The 14,762-nt window shown below is 42.7% G+C and overlaps 1 protein-coding gene across 1 annotated transcript; it reads right to left on the bottom strand.

Annotated features, from left to right (window-relative positions):
• Positions 1-11,833: 11,833 nt before the first annotated feature.
• Positions 11,834-14,542, bottom strand: LOC308369190 (EF-hand calcium-binding domain-containing protein 9-like; the record flags this gene model as incomplete). Its single annotated transcript, XM_080843533.1, has 4 exons — positions 11,834-11,965; positions 12,930-13,106; positions 14,003-14,151; positions 14,407-14,542. The coding sequence occupies 4 exons, from the start codon at positions 14,540-14,542 to the stop codon at positions 11,834-11,836; spliced, it is 594 nt and encodes a 197-aa protein (XP_080699659.1).
• Positions 14,543-14,762: the final 220 nt, after the last annotated feature.

Here is a 14,762-nt window from a genome sequence, read left to right as displayed (position 1 = left end):
GCGTGTGCGTGTGCGTGTGCGTGTGCGTGTGCGTGTGCGTGTGCGTGTGCGTGTGCGTGTTTGTGTTTGTGTTTGTGTGTGTGTGTGTGTGCTAGTGCGTGTGCGTGTGCGTGTGCGTGTGCGTGTGCGTGTACATGTGCGTGTGCGTGTGCGTGTGCGTGCACTGTAAAAAAACAACCTAATTTTACAGTTAATAACTCTACATTTTTACAGTGGTTTTCTGTTTTTTGAAATTGTATACAAAACTACATATAATAATGGAGGTTAACTATAAATTAAAAACACGACTCCTATTTTAAGGATAATGCCAATAATGACAAATTACATGGATTTCAATTTTTTTTTACAGAAAATAACTGTATTATTTATACATACATTTTCCATTTTTCTGAAATACATGCAAATGTAAATAAAATTACACTGATAATCTGTAATTTAATATGTAGCTCATTATATTATGGTTTATGTACATACTAACAATTTAGCATGATTCTATGTAAATTTACAGTGAATTCTTCACTAATTCAGCATAAACATTTTTGCAAACCCATTTTCATTTAACCTGTTAGAACCTTGATGTTTTTTCCTAAATGACCTAAAAATTCCATGCCCAAATGTAAAGGCTTACTTTTGAGTTTTAGGCACAGTATGGTGGAAAATTTCAATTTGATGTTACAGAGTACCCGTCAAGCTATGAGTACCATATATGATATCTGAAATTTTAGAAAGATGTCGATAACCTTCCCAAAATGTAGGCGCTCCCTATTTTTTTTCATTTACATCTAGATTACTGTGGATGTAAGTAGGAAAATGAATAGAAATGCCCAGTTTTGTCATATAATTGTGTGCCCCCAAGGGTATGCCATCACTTGAACAAATTTGGAACTGATATCTCATCCCAATCAAAAGTTAGAATATAAATAATCGGTGAGCCCTCCATACACTTCCGTGACTTTTGCTGCTTTTTGATTATACCAGACTCTATTTCAATCTTCTCGTCATCCAACCGTTGAAGCTCTTCCAATACTACTGTTACCCCATAAAAACAATCTTTTTGGGGGCTGGCTCTCTGTTTTATTTTTAGAAGCCATGATGATGTAGAATAAATGTGTTTTGTTGTGCACCTGCATTACGTTATAGAACTGTCAAAACTTGCGTGGCTAAACGGCAAAACAAATGCACGTGAATTACTGATTACATCCCACCTTCTCTGTTGTGCACTCGGATATCTTTGCATCTCATTGGTCTACAGTCATGATTGACACATGTGTGGACCAGTCAAGGAAAGTATTAGTTTATGTTTTTCACGCACAGACTTAGCAGAGTTTACCATAGCAACCATGGACATATGATAGCAACAAAATAGTCTTGGGTGCGCGCATTGTGTCAGACTGACAGGTCAGTCAACCTATGATATTAGTTACAGGTTCCCGTATCTTGCTGGCTGATTGGGTTATCCTGATAAGATAAGACTCTGTAAAAGGTCGGGATAGCCTTCACGCTTAGAGCAAGATGTTACTCATAAGAGGACTCAGGAGGTTGAAGATGTTAGAAAGATGGGTATTTTTATTAACCCAAATAAGGCACAAAGGCAGTTAAAACACTGACAATACTAAATCAATATAAAAAATACAGTTTTCACTAAGGACAAATGCATGAAGCCACCAACAAATAAGCAATTCACATAAGACCACATGTATAAAAAGGACCATTAACTGGTCAGTGAGAGTCCTTATTAAACACGATCACTCTCACTACGAAACAAAACAAAAGCAAATAAAAGGACCAAGGTAACTAGCCCATCGTGAGAGCTCCAAGGACTTACGTCCTATTAAACTGGCAACTTTCCTGAACAAAGAACAAAGGTAAGTTTAAGTAGCCTTGACAAGCACCTTGAATTGGCTCATACCAATCATTGATTTCAGGTGTGTCAATCAGCAAGGCACCAACACCTGTGGCTCACAGCAGCCATACCTAAACAATCAAACTCCCAATCAACTAGGAAACACAGACTACACATGGTAGCAATTAGGCTTGGTGCCGGCATAGCCGACACATAATAAAGCAGCCAAATCTCATTAAACATAAACTCCATATATCGCGCCATCTTCACAACACAAACTTAGACACTAAACACCGGTTGACAAACGGTATGAAATATGACAATATGATTATTGTTAAACTAAATAAACAGAAAATTTCAGAGACAAGACATTGAATGTGTGCTGATTTTAACTGAACAAAGACATGAACATCAAACATGTAACACACACACACACCAAAACACCTTCACCCAGTCCACAAAAGCAGCAGCCTACAGGCTGCAGTGGTGGGTCACACAGGTGCCCCGTCACAGACTCACTTTGTTCATTCGGTTAAAATCAAGCCACCCCTGAACTAAACACCACTATACATATTTGGGACCCATTCTAACGGCATCGGCAAGCCTGGTCTAGTCACACAAGAGCATTGTCCAAATTCCCTAATGCTGAATGGGCACTAAATCCAACAGACCCACTCCAAAATCTTGTGGAAAGACTTCCTATAAGAGAGGCAACTGTTATAGAGTAGTTTTGGAATGAGATGTGCGTGAAACTCATATATGTGTGATGATCAGGTGTCCCAATACTTTTGACCTGACCTAACCTTGGATCTGGCTGGCCCAGAGCAATGCAGAACAATAAAGACAAGACAAGGGGGAAATTACTTTGCAATGGACTGACTCACTCCATGTAGTTTAATATGAGTCTGAAGTCAAACTTTTGTGGGTAGAGGCTATTGCGATGTTCCTGCTGAGCTCCGCTCCGGCCACGCCCCCTTCAATCACACAAGCACATACACCTGTTTCACTCTCACTCATGCTCTCAGCTGCATGTCATCAGTATCATTCACCATCCCAGCTGCACTGCATTCAGGTCCCAAATCACATGATCACACACACCTGATTCACTCCTATATATAACCTGCACTCCCCTCACTCCGTGTTTGGTCTCGTCGCTACAAGGGTGAAACCTTTGCCCAAGTCTTCTAAATCTGTGGCCCACTCTACGTCCCTGGGATTCCGCCTTCCGGCCACCGGCAACTACAACCCCATTGTCAGCTGGCTTCCAGCCCAGCAAGCTCTCTGTCCGTGGGCGTCCAGCCCCGCAAGCTCCCTGTCTGCTGGCTTCCGAGTCAGCCATTTCGGTGCCGGCAGACTTTTAGGACTGCATTATCCAGAGTGCCGTGCATACGGCACCGGGAGTAATGTGACTGTCTTGTCCGGCCTGTAGCCATGTACCTCTGTTCTTTGCCCTTGCGCACAGTAGCCAGAGTGAGACTCTGTGCGATCTTTAGTTCATGTTCCTAGATCTTTGTGTTAGAACTCTGTCTGTTAACCCTTTCGTTGATTTGTATACTCTGTTTGTGTCCTGTTCCCCGTCTGTACTCCATCAATAAACTCTGCATCACCTGAAACTCTTCAATCACAAACCCTGCAAGTCAATGTTTGAAATAATTGTCTTCCAAAATAAAACCATCATTTTACAATCTTGAGCATGTGTCAGCACTTTATTGAATGTGTTTGATCATAAAAATGTAGGAGCAATCTGGAAAATTACAGTTTCTCTGCTAAATGTGAATTGCCGTCACTTAATTGAAGGTGTTTCATTGTAATAAATGAGGGAAAATCTGTAAAATACCAGTGTTTCTCTGCAAAACTGTTAGGGCTGCCACTTTATTGAAGGTGTTTAATCTTAATTAAAGAAGCCTGACTTAATGAATGGTGTTTGCTCGTTATAAATTAGGAAGAATCTGTAAAATAACAGTATTTTTTGCTGATCTTGTAGTACTGTCACTTTATTGAAAGTGTTCGATATTAATAATAAAAAAATCTGTAAAATAACAGTTTTTCTCTGCTGAACTGTTAGGGCTGCCACTTTATTGAAGATTTTTAATCTTAATTAAAGAAGCCTGACTTAATGAATGGTGTTTGTTCGTAATAAATTAGGAAGAATCTGTAAAATAACAGCATTTTTTGCTAAACTTGTAGTACTGTCACCTTATTGAAAGTGTTCGATATTAATAATAGATACAAAAATCTGTAAAATAACAGTTTTTCTCTGCTGAACTGTTAGGGCTGCCACTTTATTGAAGGTTTTTAATCTTAAATATCGAGGAAAACATTGTAAAATAACTAATAATAAAATAGTGTTTCTCTGCTATACTTTTAGTACCCTAACTTAATAAAAGGTGTTTGCTCGTAATAAATTAGGAAGAATCTGTACAATAACAGTTTTTCTCTGCCAAACTGTTAGGGATGTAACTTTATTAATGGTGTTTGATTGTATTAATTGAGGAAAAATCTATAAAAAAAACAGTTTTTCTCTGCAAATCCTTAAATGGAAATATCTGTAAATATAGGGTTTTTGCACTTTATTTGAATTAGGATGTTTTACTTTAATTTTGCGGTTTTTGTTTGGCAGCCGTAGCTGCCAGTAATTTACTGTTTTTTTACAGATTTTTTTTTTACAGTGTGTGCGTGTGCGTGTGTGTGTGTACATACAGGCAGTATCCTCACTAGCTTTGCCCTGATCTCACAGTGAAATAAACGAGGGGCAGCACTGTGGACACGCCTCCCATTACAAGGACCAATCAGTTCATTAAAGTGACCCCCTGCAAGAAGAGGAGGAATGCCTAACAGCCAATCAGCTAATTAAACCAACCCCGTCCAGGAAGAGGAGGAACGCCTTACAGCCAATCAGCTCATTAAACCAACCCCCTCCAGAAGAGGAGGAACGCCTTACAGGTTGCGATCTGAAGAGAGGATTGTAGCCATGACAATCAGCATCTTCCACACAGAGCAACATAACAACATTCTGATGACACCAAACATGGTACATTAGCACATAACTATCACACGCTTATACAATTGTGATCACTCAGACTATGTGTGTGTGTGTTTGTGTGTGTGTGTGTATGTGTGTGTGTGTGTGTGTGCGTGTGTGCGTGTGTGTGTGAGAGAGAGTGTGTGTGTGCGTGTGTGTGTGTTTTACTGTTTTTATTTGTGTGTTAGTGTGTGTATAGAGTCACACATGCATGTTACCTATATTATCTTTTACTATAATAAGAGATGGCTGCAAATGCAAATGCACACACACACACACACACACACCCACCCACCCAACCACCCACCCACCCACCCACCCACACACACACACACACACACACACACACACACACACACACACACACACACACACACACACACACACACACACACACACACACACACACACACACACACACACACACACACACACACACACACACACACAAACACATGCACCCTTAGACCCTTAGACCCCTGGGTGTGTTTGCTGGTCTGATATGACATCCTGTTTCTCCCCACCCTGCCAGTTCCTGTTTCAGAGAGAGAGAGTAAGAGTGTGTGTGTGTGTGTGTGTGTGTAAGTGTGTGTATGTATGTGTTGAATGCTTAGTATGCTTAGTATGCTTAGTATGCTTAGTATGTTTAGTATGTGTGTGTGTGTGTGCGTGTGCGTGTGCGTGTGCGTGTGCGTGTGCGTGTGCGTGTGCGTGTACGTCTACGTGTGCGTGTACGTGTGCGTGTGCGTGTGCGTGTGCGTGTGTGTGTACGTATGTGTGTGTGTTTCTGTCTGTCTGTGTGGGTGTGTTTGTGTGTAGTATGTGTAATATTTGTAATGTCTGTGTTACGCCCCTCTACACCCCTACTGGCTTTGCAGTGGCAGTGCAATGGTCTTTAGGTGGTGAATGGGAGTAATTTGCTTGATTGTCCATACCTGAGGACATGTGGATATAAGCCATGCTGTTTGTCCTCAGAGAGAGCTGGCATTCTCACCATGCATTGGAAGCTGGTGATGCTGGCGGTTGGTGCTGCTGTTTTGCAGTTACTATTCTTTCCACTACTTTTAAGTAATATAAAAATAAATACTTTATTTTCATACAACTCTGTGGTATGGCTCTTCATTTGTTGCGGCTCAAGAGTCGGGTTGTAAAAATGTGTAAGATGTGTAATATGTAGGTATGATGACAAAATTTTCAAACACCCCTAAACTCAAAATGGATCACATGACTAGACAGAGCCAGACATTCCCTTTACAATGACACCTGGATTGTGAAAATCAGTTGAGGATTGAGAGAGTTATGGTATTTGTAATATCACCAATTATATCAAAATGTTATACATTACTTACAATGGAAGTCATGTGACCGAAAACGCTTATTATTCACATGTTTTTGCTTGTAACTTCCTCATTTTATCAGATATTTGCATGAAATTTGAACAGAAGGTAGACTTTTGTTAGTTCTTTCAAGTGAAACCATGAACATTTAGCTGGAATGGGCATCAGACCCATGGTACCTCACTGAAAACAACTATAATTAATAAGCGGCCATTCATATTCACGAACGACACCTGCTGCAGTGCATCTGACAGGACGTTCGCTAATCTACTCATCACAATTGACTAACAATGACTAACAATTTTCCGCGATTTAGTTTAATACTTTCTCGACCATGGATTTGGATGAAATTTCATTAGTACCAAGATAAGAAGTATATATTCAAGTCCACCTATCTTTCATCAGTGTCCAAGGCTTTAGATGAAGTCCGCTGACCGGTTGAAAGCCACTCAAATTTTCAGAGAGTTGCGGTGAACTGAAAACACCTCAGGGCTGAAAGCTCGAAATGTCTAACGATTACAGTGGTTGTACTCGATGTAAATACTGACGTATTCAGGACAAACATACTCTCACCAGGCGGCGAGGAGTGAATTTTGTATGACACATATTGACAGTATTAACGCAGAGTGGATCATGTTATTGAGACAACAAGCGCTCGCGGCGAACATTCTATGTCAACATACCTATAATATGTGTGTAGTATGTGCACAGTATGTGTATGTGTGTGTGTGTGTGTGTGTGTGTGTGTCTGTCTGTATGTGTGTGTCTGTGTATGTGTGTATGCAGCGTAATAAGGTGGTGAGACACATTGAGAGTATCAGTGTGTGGAAGCTCTGGCACAGTTCATAAAACATATCACACACGCACTCAGACACTCACACACACACACACACACACACACACACACACACACACACACACACACACACACACACACACACACATACACACACACACGCGCACACACACACACACACACACACACACACACACACAAAAGTCTCTTTCACAAGCATATGCATTTACACAAAAATGAATTTAGGAGACACACATACACACACACACACAGCTGAAGGTGGAAGCTAATTTTAGAGACAACCAGCTGAAAATCGTTTAAGAGACACATAGCTAAAGTTGAAAAAATTCCTGAGAATCGATGTTGCTAGCACTGATAGCAGGGAAATGGGGGAGTCTGGGAAATGAAGGAATCACTGAGGGAGTGTGGGAAATGTAGGAATCACTGTTGTGTGTTGAAGAAGAAAGTTTAGATTTAGTGTTATAATGTTTGAATTAGGGAGAAAAAAGATAGCATCCACACTCACTAGGCCAATCAGTAGTCTGGTCACAGAGATCTTCACCACTACCACGGACTGAGTGTGTGTGTGTGGTGTGTGTGTGTGTGTGTGTGTGTGTGTGTGTGTGTGTGTGTGTGTGTGTGTGTGTGTGTGTGTGTGTGTGTGTGTGTGTGTGTGTGTGTGTGTGTGTGTGTGTGTGTGTGTGTGTGTGTGTTCAACCTGATTCCTTGTACGCATAACGTGAAAAAACACACGGACACACGAACACACGGACACACGGACACACGCACACACAAACACACACACACACACACACACACACACACACACACACACACACACACACACACACACACATGCTCTTTCAGATTTATTTGTTTTTCTGATGCACATTCCAGACTGTACGTCTCCCTCCGGTCTCTTTCTCTCTCTCCCTCTCTCTTTCTCTATCTATCTTTCCCTCAGGAGTATTTCTCTCTTGCTGTCTCCCTCTCTCGACCTATCTCTCCCTCAGGAGTATTTCTCTCTTGCTGTCTCCCTCTCTCGACCTATCTCTCCCTCAGGACTCTTTCTCTCTCTCCATCTCTCTCACTCCATCTTACTGTCCCTGCCTCTCCATTTCTCTCTCTCTCCATGTATCTCTCCATCTTTGTTTCAACTTACATACATTTTCCAAACTCAAGTTTGACTCTGTGCTACTGTACTGGCACTATGCAGCTTCTGGCACTATACCCTGACCCTCTCAACCCTTTAGATGGTGACTTTGACCACAATGGGGTGCACAGTATTGCACACTTTAGACTCATCTTACTTTAATTCATTTATCAATTGTCATCATTATTTATGAGCAATTTAGTTTGCTACTTTCAATTCTGTTCACAGTGGTCGATTATATTTAAGCTTTTATCCAGATGTTGTAGTCTATTCATTACTTATCTTGAAAGTGGACAGGGCTCACAGCACCATCTACAGTTTCAAATCACCCTGAACTTTGCGAGGCTGATGCTGACGTATCTACAACCATTTGGTAAATATCCCCCCCCCCTTTAGTGTGCGTCTCATTCTCTCAGAATTAGTTATTATGAGTTCTCCCATCCGTCCCACTCAGGCTTGTAGGATCCTTCACACATCCCACACACACACACACACACACACACACACACACACACACACACACACACACACACACACACACACACACACACACACACACACACACACACACACACACACACTCAGGCTTGTAGGATCCTTCACACATCACACACACACACACACACACACACAAACACACACACACACACACACACACACACTCAGGCTTGTAGGATCCGTCACACATGTGTGTGGAAGCTCTGGCACAGTTCATAAAACATATCACACACACACACACACACACACACACACACACACACACACACACACACACACACACACACACACACACACACACACACACACACACACAAACACGCACACACACACTCAGGCTTGTAGGATCCTTCACACATCACGCGCAGGGCTGTTTCCAGGGACTCTGGACCCTAACCCATCAATCCCTGGCCCACAAACACACAGACACACAGACACACACATCCAGACAGGGTATCCTTTTAGCCAGCCTTTAATTTTTTTTAAGCAGCTTAGTGTGAAGCATGTTTGGGCAATTCCACATCACGAGCAGAGAAATACACAATTATAGAAATAAGGAACATAGTACACCAATAAGATGTATCATTGCATTCAAAAACAAGTGTTTGTGTGTGTGTGTGTGTGGACTGGACAACTTCTACACAATAATGTGTGTGTGTGTGCACAAGACAACTTAAACACAACAATGTATGTGTGTGTGGACAGAAGAACTTATACACAATAATGTGTAGGCAGTTGTCCCCGAACATTGGCCTAATGAATTGTGTATAAACTGTTGTGAGGACAGGACAGTTTATACACAATTGATTAGGCCAATGTGTGGGGACAACAGCCTACTGAGATGCATAACAGAACTAGGCACTAGGCATCTCCTTCAGAGAAAAGAGCATAGCTGTATCTGATCTGCTATCTTTGAAAATAGATTTAATTTCTATTGGTTTGGAGCAATATTGTATTACATATGATATACAGTATATACAGTATATAACAATATGAACCAAACATAATATACAGTATATACAGTATATAACAGTATCAGCACCATTCACATCCACCAGGCCTATTACATCTTTCATTTAATCTTAATCTTTTTAATCTTTAATCATTTAATTCTTAATCCACAGTCTTGGCTACATCCTGAGTAAGGCTCAGGTTTTGTACGCTGTCCGACCTGAACAACCATATAACAATATCTGCGGTTTACGCATTAAAAGCAGGTTATTAAACTGTCCCTGTCATGCGAGAGTAAGCACCAGAGCCATGGGCTGTTATGACAGCCAGCCTAGGCCCACCCAGACTAACAGCTGGCCAACCCATTCAGATCTTTTTTCTTGAATGTGAATTGCTTTGTTTTGGGAATTATGAATTTGGCTAACAGCTCTCATTGGCTAACAGCTCTCATTGACCTAATTCCTTTAAAAAAAAAAAAAAAAAACGTCTGGAAAACTAAGAAGAAAGGGGGTAATAGACACTTCGGATTAAGCCCACGATGAAATGACCAACCTTTTCAATTCCCAATCCAGACGTCTCTGCATTCTTTAGGCCAATAAGGGTTGTGTGCTTTGTAGTCCGTTATTTTTCCCTGTTAGCAGAGGGTGAGCAACAGACATGTTTTAGAGCTCTTATTGGTCTGAAGTCTATGCGGACAGGCATTTCATTGAACATAATCTAATGCAGGTTCTCTTAAGCCAAACTATTTAACTACCACAGGTGTTATTTCGTCAAAGCACACGTGAGAACGGTTTAGACTCAAGGTTAATGCCTCATTTGAATTGATTTCCAGACAGTGCTCCTTATAGCCTTACACGCATCAGTTGACCAAAGAAAGGCTGATGTTGTATTTTCTGAAATGCAGTATGATAAAAGCCTCGTATATGTTTTCTCCATTACCCATGCAAGTTTATGGGTAACCTATGGCGATGGCCAAGTCCCGTGTCAGTGTAACCTATGGCAATGGCCATGTCCCATGTCAGTGTGCCCTATGGCAATGTCCATTTCCCGTGTCAGTGTGCCCTATGGCAATGGCCATGTCCCGTGTCAGTGTGCCCTATTGCAATGGTGATGTCCATTTCCCGTGTCAGTGTGCCCTATGGCAATGGTGATGTCCATTTCCTGTGTCAGTGTGCCCTATGGCAATGGTGATGTCCATTTCCCGTGTCAGTGTGCCCTATGGCAATGGTGATGTCCATTTCCTGTGTCAGTGTGCCCTATGGCAATGGTGATGTCCATTTCCTGTGTCAGTGTGCCCTATGGCGATTTCCATGTCACGTGTCAGTGTGTCCTTGCATAAAAGTGTCTTCATGTAGACCAGCAGTGTGGTAGAATGGTGGGGGTTATGTTCATGTTTCAGAGAGACGACAGGCCCTGCATGCAATGGGCTTGTCTTTAGGCTTACTGTTTCTGTCTTAAACTGTGTTCAAACGGTGGATTAAACTGACAGAATTAAAAAAAAAAAAAATCCAACTCTAAGCACTGGCCCTGGGCACAGGTGGACAGGTTCTCCCTGCCAGTCTTAGCAGATCAAACCTTTATTATGTGAGGATGGGTGGTCCGCCCTTACACTGGCTGTTGCTGTGGGACAGTCTCCCCAGTTCTCACCATATACCTCCAGTTATGTAAAACCTGCTAGTAGGCTATCGTGTCAATTAGCATGTGCACACACACACACACACAAACACACACACACACACACACACACACACACACATAAACACACACACATGTTGTTGTTTGTTTGTTTGTTGTGAAAGCATGTTTTTTTCTCAGATTTGAGAAGTGTGCTAGTGTGAGTTAACATTTTTCTTTGTCTCTAGCTGTGGTGTGTGTGAGTGTGTGTGTGTGTGTGTGTGTGTGTGTGTGTGTGTGTGTGTGTTTGTTCATGTGAACCTGCACCTGCTCCTCTGGTATGTTGTTTCTCAAGAGCATCAAAAGCAACTGGTGACTGCTGTTTTCACCATAAACTATACACACACCCACACGCGATTAAATTTACTGTAACAACAAAAAATCAGGTAAATGTTTTTTTTTCTCTCTCTCGTCCTCTCTCCTTTGACCAGTACTGTGCAGCCCTCTATTGGCTCTATGGAGTAACTACACTTTCTGTCAAATTTCCTGAAGACCAGCTGGGGTGCCTGCGGTGCGAGTGCAACACATCCATAACTCTGAATTTTTATTAATAAACTCTTTATTCAGTCTTCGTCCTCTGCCCTCTCTGGCTGGCTGATCGTCTGAAGGAGGACATGCGCTCCTTCAGCTCCTCCTCCTGCATGTAGATACAGGCCATGGTGAACATCTTGAACTCCTTATAGTTCAGGTGCTGCAGACAGACAGAGAGAGAGAGAGAGAGACACGGTGAACATATTGACAGAGAGACAGACAGACAGACAGACAGACAGACAGACAGACAGACAGACAGACAGAGAGAGAGAGAGAGACCGGTGAACATCTTGAACTCCTTATAGTTCAGGTGCTGCAGACAGACAGAGAGAGACAGAGAGAGGGGGGGGGGGGGGTGAGACACAGACAGAGAGACAGACAGACAGACAGAGAGAGAGAGACAGAGAGATAGGGGGGAGAGAGGGGAGAGGGAGAGAGAGAAAAACAGACAGAGGGAGAGACAGAGAGATGGGGAGAGAGAGAGACAGAAAGAGAGAGAGAGAGAAAGAAAGACAGACAGAGGGAGAGACAGAGAGATGGGGAGAGAGAGAGACAGAAAGAGAGAGACAGCGAGAGAGAGACAGACAGACAGACAGACAGACAGATATATAGACACACACAGTGGACTCCTTATAGTTCAGGTGCTTCAGATAGAAACAATTGAAAGAAAAAAAGTTGCAGAGACATGAGGAAGAAAAATAGAAGGAAGGAGAGAGATGGTAAAAGAAGAGCTAACTAGCTAACCCTAGGCTCAGGAACCTTACTTACTAACTAACCCTAACTTACTAACTAACCCCAGGCTCAGGAACCTTACTTACTAACTAACCCTAGGCTGAGGAACCTTACTTACTAACTAACCCTAACTTACTAACTAACCCCAGGCTCAGGAACCTTACTTACTAACTAACCCTAGGCTGAGGAACCTTACTTACTAACTAACCCTAACTAACTTACTAACTAACTCCAGGCTCAGGAACCTCACTTACTAACTAACCCTCGGCTCACTAACCTAACTTACTAACTAACTCTAGGCTGAGAAACCGATCTAACCAACCCATGGCTGTGTGTGTGTGTGTGTGTGTGTGTGTGCGTGTGTGAGAAAGAGAGTATGTGTGTGTGCTTACCTCATCTCCTGATACATCGAATTCGTAGAAGATCTTTTTTAGGGCGTGTCCTTTGAGGTTGAAGAGGAAGGCAGAGCTCCGGAACTCCGCTGGGCTGATGGTACGTCCCCCGTCCATATCCAGCAGCTCAAACACCGGACGGGAGTGACGAAAGATGAAGTTCTTTTCCACATTGTGCTAAACACACATACACACACACAATAAGTGTGTACACGCTGCTCAGATGCATGTAGAACTGCTAAAAGACAGTCGATTCAACCAGTTGTTAGGGGATACAGGCTACAACTTCTGCTCTATGAAAGATATGATGAGTACAGTGCTGTTTGCCATCCCAAAGGCAACATAGCATGTATTTATCTATAGGCATCCAACATAGAATGTCTTTATCTATAGGCGTCCAACATGCATTGACCATTACAGATCCATCAAGGGCAGCTGGCCTTTAACAAAGCAGAAGGTATCATGCAGCTCAACCTTGCTATGTTAAAGAGGCAGCGCACACACACACACACACAAACTGATTTCATCTGGATCCAAAATCCTTTGAAAACAACGCAAATAATTGCCTTCCCATGCTTGCTTTCAGGAACCACTGCTTCCGTCTCAATACATGCTCTGCTAAGTTTTGGGCTTTGGGCTGACTGTGCCCCTGGTAGCGCTTTTAAATAGAGGGCCCCTGGTAGCTATTCAAATAAAATGTTAAGCAGCTATGTGTGTGTGTGTGTGTGTGTGTGTGTTTGTATGTGTGTGTGTGTGTGTGTGTCTGCATGTGTGTGTCTGCGTGTGTGTCTGCGTGTGTGTCTGTGTATGTGCCTGCGTGTGTGTGTGTCTGCGTGTGTGTGTGTCTACATGTGTGTGTGTGTGTGTGTGTCTGTGTGTGTGTGTGTGTGTGTGTCTGCGTGTGTGTGTCTGCATGTATGTGTGTGTGTATGCGGGTGTCTGCGTGTGTGCGTGTGTCTGCGTCTGTGTGTGTGTCTGTGTGCGTCTGAGTGTGCTCGTGCATGTGTGCGTGCGTGCGTGTGTGTGTATGCATGTGTGTATGCGTGTGTGTATGCGTGTGCGTGTATGCGTACCTGGCTGCTTATTAGGATGCACACCAGCATGTAGAACTGCTGAAAGCCGATCTCTCCACTGCCATTCCAGTCCAACATGTCAAAGGTCATCAGGATTTCCTTCTTCCCAAAGTCTGTGACCTCTCGCATGAAGTGGGTGAACTGGACATCTGAGAAGCAGCGAAATGAACACACTCATTTCTACACACACTCACTGTCACACACACTCACGTACACCCACATACGTACATTCATACACATACTCACTTATACCCACACACACACTCACACTCATACAAACATTCACACACATTCATGCACTCATGCTCACTTACACAAACGCTCACTTTCATCCACATATACACATTAGCCAAGTCTCTTCATTCTGTAGACCAGCTGTCATTGGTGGTCCTTTACCCACTTACCATTGAGTGTGTTTTTGTGGTGGACATCTAGTATTTTAAAGTACTCTGCCAGGATCTTAGTATTTCTGAGAGATAGCAAACAGTACACACTGTTGAAGTCCAGCAAGCGCAGCAACACCCCCTTCAGCAGCTTCATGATACCTTCTCTTCAGTGCATGTAGAACACTTTAACACATTCTCTTCTCCCTCCCATTGCCAGCCACGGTGATGGCACTGCCACTGTGACATCACAAAGGGCAGGATTTCTCTGTTCCCTCAGTGCTATTCAAGTAGTGTGTCTGGAAACATGCATACATATGCAAACGTGTCACACTAATGTCCTGTAATGTTTCTTTCCTCTCCCCCTCTAAGCAGAC

Source organism: Sprattus sprattus (genome assembly GCF_963457725.1).
Source record: "Sprattus sprattus genome assembly, chromosome: 8".
NCBI classification, from domain to species: Eukaryota; Metazoa; Chordata; class Actinopteri; order Clupeiformes; family Clupeidae; genus Sprattus; species Sprattus sprattus.
This window is presented reverse-complemented; position numbering and strand designations above follow the sequence as displayed.